The sequence below is a fragment of the Daktulosphaira vitifoliae genome, unplaced genomic scaffold, assembly GCF_025091365.1.
Source record: "Daktulosphaira vitifoliae isolate Bord-2020 unplaced genomic scaffold, ASM2509136v1 Scaffold_3, whole genome shotgun sequence".
Taxonomy (NCBI): Eukaryota; Metazoa; Arthropoda; class Insecta; order Hemiptera; family Phylloxeridae; genus Daktulosphaira; species Daktulosphaira vitifoliae.
In genome coordinates, this window is record NW_026099574.1 from 12,284,508 (window position 1) to 12,292,537 (window position 8,030).

An 8,030-nucleotide genomic window follows, 5' to 3' on the forward strand; every position below is an offset into this window, starting at 1 on the left:
GAAAAAAAAAAAAAAAAAAAAAAAAAAAAAAAAAAAAAAAAACACATCATAGTAAAATTAATACCTTCTCCGCTTCGCATCGAAGCTAACATAAATTACTTTTGACACTCAAAATATTTTGCTATTTATTTCTATGGTACCAATTTTTCTATTTCATAGAATTGTTTATTTACGTAAAATAAATAAAAAAGATATCTTAGCTCAAAAGGATATCGGAATTTAAAAAATGTATACTCTTATCATTTTCAGTTTAGAAGACTCGAATAATGATTAAAGAAGGTGAACTTGGAAAAGTTAGCCACTTCCAAAATAAAATTAGCTTGCCTACTATTTCAGAAAATTTATATATAAAATAATATAAAAATGTTTTAAGAGTAGTAAAATGTAGTTCCTTTCAAATATTTTTTCTAACTTCACCTATGATTGAAAAGATATAATTTTACATGTTTAAGTTATTTATATATTCAATAACGTACTCATGAATTAATATTAGGAAAAACCACTCCACATATGTGACATAAGATTTATTTTATCAACTTATTTTATGTACTATAAAATGAAAAAAAAAAATTTGTCCCGACGATCTATCTTCTATACGCAAATGGGTACCATATTGAAAAATATACTATTTTTGTATGATAATTATGGGTTTTGTATTTTATTTTAATAGAAGTTGATGTTGCTTTTGCAATTATCCATCAATTTTTTAAAATTAAACACTATCTACAGATTTGCATCGAAGCGTTTCTTATGATAGTGATTTTAATCACTGTCAGATTAAATCTATACTGGACCCTACTATGCAATGTCTCCACTATGCCGCGACCTCACTGTGCTACCGTTTTTTTATCTAACCATAAATTTAATTTTTCAATAATTTTCGGGATTCTAAGGTGCCATAGCAACCCCCTATACAGGCTTATGAACACATATTTTAATTTGGATTTATGCAACTCAAATTATTTGAGTAAGATATGTTATAGCTAAGATTTAGCTAACGCTACGTCAGGGTTTTATAGTAAGAATAAAATAAAAAGTTTCTCATTGAGGATTTTTTTTACTGACCACTTTATTTTAGAGATATTTACTATAACCAATGGAGAATATGGCTACAATGTTTCCATGGTTACACTATTACCGAAAACGTAATGGAGCATCTAAATTTAACATCAACAGCCCAAAAAACAGTTTAACTTAAATCTATTGTTAATTAAAATTCATTTTAATAATAGGAAAAATTATTTTATAACCAAATATATTTATTCTATTAAGCGTTGAAGTACAGAAACCTGTACTTAATTTTGAATTGTGTTGTCTTTTATTATTAATACTTCAAAAGTTGGTCCATTTTATTTTAACAATTTAGTTCTCATCTCAATACACAAATAAATGCGTAAAAACTATAAAGTATAATTGAATTCAACTAATTTAAATAGTTAAGTCTTCATCACAAATAAATAAAAATAACAACTAAATAACTCAGTAAATTATGATTACAGACATTATTTGTGATTTTAAAGATTAATTATTATAAATAAATTAGTAAATATAGATACTTTAATATAGAGAGAGATACAACATTACAGTATAGTAATAACAGTACTATACATTTATTTCCTCTTAAACATAATTCTGTGAATTAATTATAAAAGGTATGAAAATATGAGATTAATATTAGATTAGAAAATATTAGATTCTTATCTAATACAACACTTATTACATCTCAGAGAAATTGCAAACATTTTTTATCTTTTATCAAAAAAACTATGGTGGCTTATAATCAAAGATAACATTGATGGTATGAGTTATCACGCAAATTATGTGACCTTGAAATTATACACAGGTGTTTATATCGATTATTAAATGTATATGTGTTGGTGTGTGCATATTTATTATACAAATAATATACATATAATTATTAAGATGAGTTAAATCGCGATAATGCGATACAGACGAACAGTTATATGTAAATATTATCAAGTAGCTTATTAGATCTATCAGTGAAGTTTCGGAAGATAGTTGTTTGTTAATATTTTATTTTTGTTTATTGACGTGCAAAATAATTTTAAATAGGTTGTTTTTGGTTGTTATTTCTCTTTTAACTTTAGAAATCATAGCCTTCAACACACAATTTGTATAGTAAACAGAAGTTAGAAATGCACATAATTTCTAAAATATGTTTATTTAATTAGAAGAGAATTCAATTGACCACCTGAGTAAGGTTTTATTGTTTTACTGAACAGAACGATGCAGCACAGTAGTGGAGTGATTGGAAAACATGAAACTATTAAAACTGCTAAACATAATGGAGGTAATATTGCTGGATTATATAATCTTGAACAAACATTAGGAAAGGGTCATTTTGCTGTTGTCAAATCAGCCAGACATGTATTTACTGGTGCACAAGTTGCTGTGAAAGTAATTGATAAAACTAAGTTAGAAGAAGTTTCTAGAAATCATCTGTATCAAGAAGTAATTATTTCATTATTGTAAATTTAAATTAGAGTATAAATTAATTAGTATATTAGATTTAAATTAATTTTTTTGGAAGTTTAGAAGTCTTCTATTTTATACAATAAGCTTCATTAGTTGAAATTATCTACATTGAATTAAGATTAAACATTTAAATACTTGCTGATCCTTAAATATATTTAAACCTTGTTTATAGTGTCATTTCAAATTATTTGGGGTAAATAACTACACTAGTATATTTTAAGAATTTACCAAACTTACCTTTTAAATGTTTTGAGGTATATTAATGTTGTGTATTAAAAATATATAAATAATTATTAGGAGCTAAACTCACGTTAAAGCTCATTTATAATTGTGTTAATTGCATTGTTAGTAATATTACCTTATCATTATTATAAATATTTATTTTATTTCAGATAAATTTAAGCAACCTTATAAATAAAGATAACACTTCTATTAGTTCTATTAATACAAATTATTTATGATAATAAGTTAGAGCTCAACAAAAATAAACTACTAATCTATAAAACATAATCATATTATTTTATTTTTAATTAGTTTAAATGAATATTTTTATGCATAATATTCTTACCCTAGAAATAAAATATCATAAGTCTACTTTATTAATTAAATGATTATTAAATGTGTTTATTAAATGGGTTCTTCTTTGATTATTTTTGATATAATTATAGTCATAGAAAATGTCTTTCATAAATTTCCCCTTACAATGCTTGGTTTTTGACATACAAGGGCAAAGGTAAGGGAGAATAAGGGTTCAAACCAACCCTCAATGGGGTTAGTTTATATATTCAAAACCTTCAACATTAATTTATACCTATTCCTTTGCTGACAAGATTTACTTTTCTTATACATATTATGTTTAATATCTATCATAATTTCTACCTCATTTTAATTATAAATCATAAATATATATATAAGAATGAAATTTAAAATTTTTGATCTTTTGTTACTATGACATAATTTTTTTTATTGTAGCTAAAATAAAAGTTCTACATTCAATTTTTATTCTAGCTCTTATATAAAAAAAAAGATTGTATATTATTTAAAATAATAAGTAAAATCCTATATAAAAAATTACTTTTTAGGTTAGGTGTATGAAATTAGTTCAACACCCTAATGTTGTAAGACTATATGAAGTAATTGATACTCAAAGTAAATTATACATCATTCTTGAATTGGCTGATGGTGGTGATTTATACGATTACATAATGAAACATGATGGTGGATTATCAGAAAAACTTGCTTGTGAATATTTTGCTCAAATTGTCCGAGCTATATCATACTGTCATAAGTTACATGTTGTCCATAGAGATTTAAAACCTGAAAATGTAGTATTTTTTGAGAAAGAGGGAGTTGTAAAATTGACTGATTTTGGGTAAATAATTTGTTTTATTTTAAATTTTAATAATTTTTTTATTAAAATTTATTTTTTTTAAAGCTTTAGTAACACATTTTGTCCTGGTCAAAAACTGCAAACATCTTGTGGTTCTTTAGCTTATTCAGCTCCTGAAATTTTAATTGGAAACTCTTACAATGCTACTGCTGTTGGTAAGTATTGGTTAAGTTGTAGATATAGTATGTTATTGTTATTAACCTTTTTTTTTATTTCACAGATATTTGGTCATTAGGTGTTATATTGTATATGCTAGTTTGTGGAGAAGCGCCTTTTCATTCAGCTAATGATAGTGAAACACTTACTATGATTATGGACTGTAAATATAAAGTATCTAGTCATGTGTCTGAAGAATGTAAAAATCTTATTGGTCAAATGTTAGTTCGCAATCCTGATAAACGTGCTACTCTTGAAGAAATTGCTGCAAATGTGTGGCTTAAAAATGCTCAATCATATGATGACGAAAGTCCTCTAGTTACTAAACAATTAATTAGTGAAGAAGATCACGCTTTAATTATTCAAAAAATGATTACTGGTAAAATTGCATCAAAAGAAGAAATTATTGAGTGCGTATAAAATTTAAAAATTTTAAATATCTATTGTTATTAATATGTTGTGTTTAAAAATATAGAGCTTTGGATAAAAATGAATACAATCATATAACAGCTACATACTATTTACTTGCTGAAAGAAAGTTGGCATCTACTACTCAAAATAAATCTCACACTTCAAAAAAGTAATTATTTATATTGTTAATTTAAGGATAATTCTTCCTAATTTAAGTAAATTTCTTAAATTATATGAGTTTTATACTATATTTGCTATTAGAGTTAGTTATAAATTTGTTCGAAATGTATAAACATTTTATCATTTTGAAAAATAATTTAAAATTTATATATTTTAAAATATTTCTACTAAATATAATTATTTTATAGTACAAATATTCCTAATTTTAAAATTGATAATTGCAATGGTACCAATGCCTCAGATAATGTCAATGTAAAACCTACATCTGCAGTATTTGAAACTTTATTACCTGATCATCCTAAAGTAATAAATATTTATATATAGAAAAATTATAATCTTATCAATAAATCAACTTTTTATTTTAGAGAACTAGAAAATGTAGTGTGGTAGAAGAAGAAGATGAAGCTGAAAACGAAGATGAAGATGGTAATAGTCAAACAAGAAGAGCATCGAGATCTGAGAGTAAATTAAGTAGTGTTGTATCTGAAATACAGAGACTAATTGAACCTATTACTGAATTTCAAGAGTATAATACAGCACCTACTCCTTTAATTATTAACAAAACACCATCTCATTATACAAGTTCTCAACATATGTCACAAATGCTTCCAGATGATAAACATAGAGTAGGCAATTACATAACTTATGAACAAAGAAGAACTAAAATGCATAAAAATCGAACAGCATCTTGCAGTAGTTCAGAAACCAGTGATGATGATACAGATGGCCGTAAAAAGCGAGGAAGTAGTAAATCATTGGCATCATTTAAAGGGAACGACAGAGACCCTGATGGTGATGGAATGGGAAATTCTGGTGGTCAAGGATCAGAACCCTCATTAGATCAAGATGAAAATAATCGTGAAGGAGACAGTAATTATACTAATAAGGCAGAAAAAAGCAATGGTAATAATAGTGTACCTGGTAAACGACATTGTATGAATGCGACTTCAAGAAGTCGAAGAGGTCGGTCAGCAGAAACAAGATTAAGAGAAAGTCAGAGCTTGAATCGCATAACTGAAGTTCAAGAATCTGAGATTAATACATCCAATTTGGTTTATGCTACTAATCATTTTATTTATAACACAAAAACTGAAAAGGTAACAATATAATTTTATAAATTTATGAATAATAGAAAATTTTGTTATGATTTATCTCATTATGGTTATATTAGAATTCATTATAAAAGTCTCAACACTAATTACAAAACGTTTAATTGTAGAATACAAAATTGGTAAAATGTTATTCTTATCTAAAAAAAATTATTTAAGAGTCCATCTGTATTGACTCAAATTAGTAATTTAATGGCTTTTCTAAAAAATGTTTAAAACAAACCCTATTATCTCCCATTATTTATAGCAGTAAAGGCAAATTTTAGTTGAGTTTTATACTTGTGTTGTTTAAATATATGCAAACACAATTTTATTGATTTTTTAGGATACTTCAAATAGTGTGAAAACAGAATCTATCAAAAGTAGTATATCAAGCATGCCACAGCAAAAGAAAGTTCAACCATCTAAACATACTTCTCTTCTTAGCAAATATTTAAACTTACAAAAAAAATTATGCACACAAATTTTATTTGGTAAAAAAAGTACTGATAATCAGTTATACAAAGCAAAATCATGTTCAGAAATGGTTAGTTCAAATACTGTTGTAAGAGAAGTAAGTGTTGATAGGTATTAATTATTAACTAATATCTAAATCATTTATGTAATTTAAAGTATTTATTTTTAGAACAAAAAAAATTTTTAATCCTTAATTATTTTATAGTACCTTAAAATTATATTTTTTCTTGTTATAAAACTTATTGTTATACATACTTTTTTAATTTTAATGAACAACTCAAATGAATCTATTTTTTTGACACTGGTAGTTAGTTGTCTTTATTTAGTTATTTGAATTTTAAATAGACTATTAATTCATATTAGCAATAAACCAAAGTGAATGAACTTGAGCAAGTTATTATTTGAATAATTTACTCAGCTTCTCTGTAATTTACAAGATTACAACCCTTATGACTTGATATCATAATAAACCCATAATATTGTAAAAATATTTTAATTTTATTTATTTTGATATATAATAGGTGTTAATAGTAAATTAATTCATAAAACTGACTAGTCAATAATTCCCTCTCCTTATATGTAATTCAATTTGATTGACATTATAGTGCTGATTGTTAGGTCTATTAATCTAGTTATTTATTTTCTATAATAAGTATTAAAGTAAATTTATTAGTATTAAAGTTACATAATATTTTTAAGGAAGTTTGCTGTAGATATTAGTTTGAATTGTGTAAATATTTTTGTTCAAAATTAATTTTACAATGTAAAATCTTGAATAGTTAATACTAATTAAAAAGTATATTTTTAATCATAAATTGAAAAAAAAATAAAGTGCAATAAAATTAAAATAGGTATCATCAAATTGTTATGGTTAAAAATGTTAACATATTCTACTAATTCTTGTTTTGATTACAGATTTTATTAATTATCTACAATTGATTTATAATTAAAAAGTTTTATTTTAAAATTAATAATTACATAAATTAAGTATATTTATTTTATATATTTTATTAAATTTTGTCTTTCCAAAGACTTTTCCTATATACTGTCAAATGTAATAGAATTAGATAAGTATAGTGTAACAAAAATAAAATGTTTTGAGAATGTGATTAAAATTAAGACAAAAATGTGTATTTCTGGATTAAAATTAGAGAGTAAAAAAAGTATCATTTTTCATTATTGTGAGAAAAAAATATTGATTTGATATCAACCCAATGTAAAAAGTTAAGTTTACTTTTTAATTAATTTAATTTGAATTGGTTGTGATTTTAAAAATAATAAATTGTTTTTTTATCAATTGAAATTGATTTTTTAATCCAAAAACTAATGTGTAGCTAACAGAATGCAGTAAATGTTTCATGAAATAATCAGCTTAATATCCTTACAAATATATTTTTAAAAAATGACAACAAACCTATAAGTATCATTATTAGTATTATAAATGTTGATATTGTGTTAATACAATAATAAAATATTCAAAATTTTTAATACTAATAAATAGCCTGAAACTCTATGAAATGTCAATAATAGTATTTTATTATTATCGGAAATAAAAAGAACTCATCACTATGGAATTATATAACTTTTTTTAATTCTTAATAATTGCATTCAGTATATTTTCATACATTTAAAAATTCTTCTATAGAATAATATCTAATATCTTCTATAGAAAAATTGCTTTTTGAAGAAAAAATTTTCAAAACGGGACAAATTATTCTTTTAATTTTTGATTGTTTCAAAAATCCCACTTTCTTTTAATCTATATTTAATTAATGCGAATGTAATTTAAGATGAAAAATAAAAACCTTTACGAAATTTCAAAGTTATTATGC

At 24.0% G+C, this 8,030-nt stretch overlaps 1 protein-coding gene across 1 annotated transcript; it reads left to right on the forward strand.

Moving 5' to 3' along the window:
• Positions 1 to 1,858: 1,858 nt before the first annotated feature.
• Positions 1,859 to 6,948, forward strand: LOC126900907 (SNF-related serine/threonine-protein kinase). The gene is made up of 9 exons (XM_050676941.1): positions 1,859 to 2,134; positions 2,193 to 2,472; positions 3,579 to 3,868; positions 3,932 to 4,041; positions 4,107 to 4,452; positions 4,518 to 4,622; positions 4,822 to 4,936; positions 4,999 to 5,730; positions 6,068 to 6,948. Exons 2-9 carry the CDS (start codon positions 2,248 to 2,250, stop codon positions 6,314 to 6,316), a joined length of 2,172 nt encoding a protein of 723 aa, XP_050532898.1. The 5' UTR covers positions 1,859 to 2,134; positions 2,193 to 2,247; the 3' UTR covers positions 6,317 to 6,948.
• The last annotated feature ends 1,082 nt before the right edge of the window (positions 6,949 to 8,030 follow it).

Bases quoted from the DNA above. Each gene is read 5' to 3' on its own strand.
- LOC126900907 (XM_050676941.1), top strand. From the start codon at position 2,248: ATGCAGCACAGTAGTGGAGTGATTGGAAAACATGAAACTATTAAAACT. The intron at 4,623-4,821 runs GTAATTATTTAT...ATTATTTTATAG, and splicing joins AAATCTCACACTTCAAAAAA to TACAAATATTCCTAATTTTA. The intron at 4,937-4,998 runs GTAATAAATATT...TTTTTATTTTAG, and splicing joins TATTACCTGATCATCCTAAA to AGAACTAGAAAATGTAGTGT.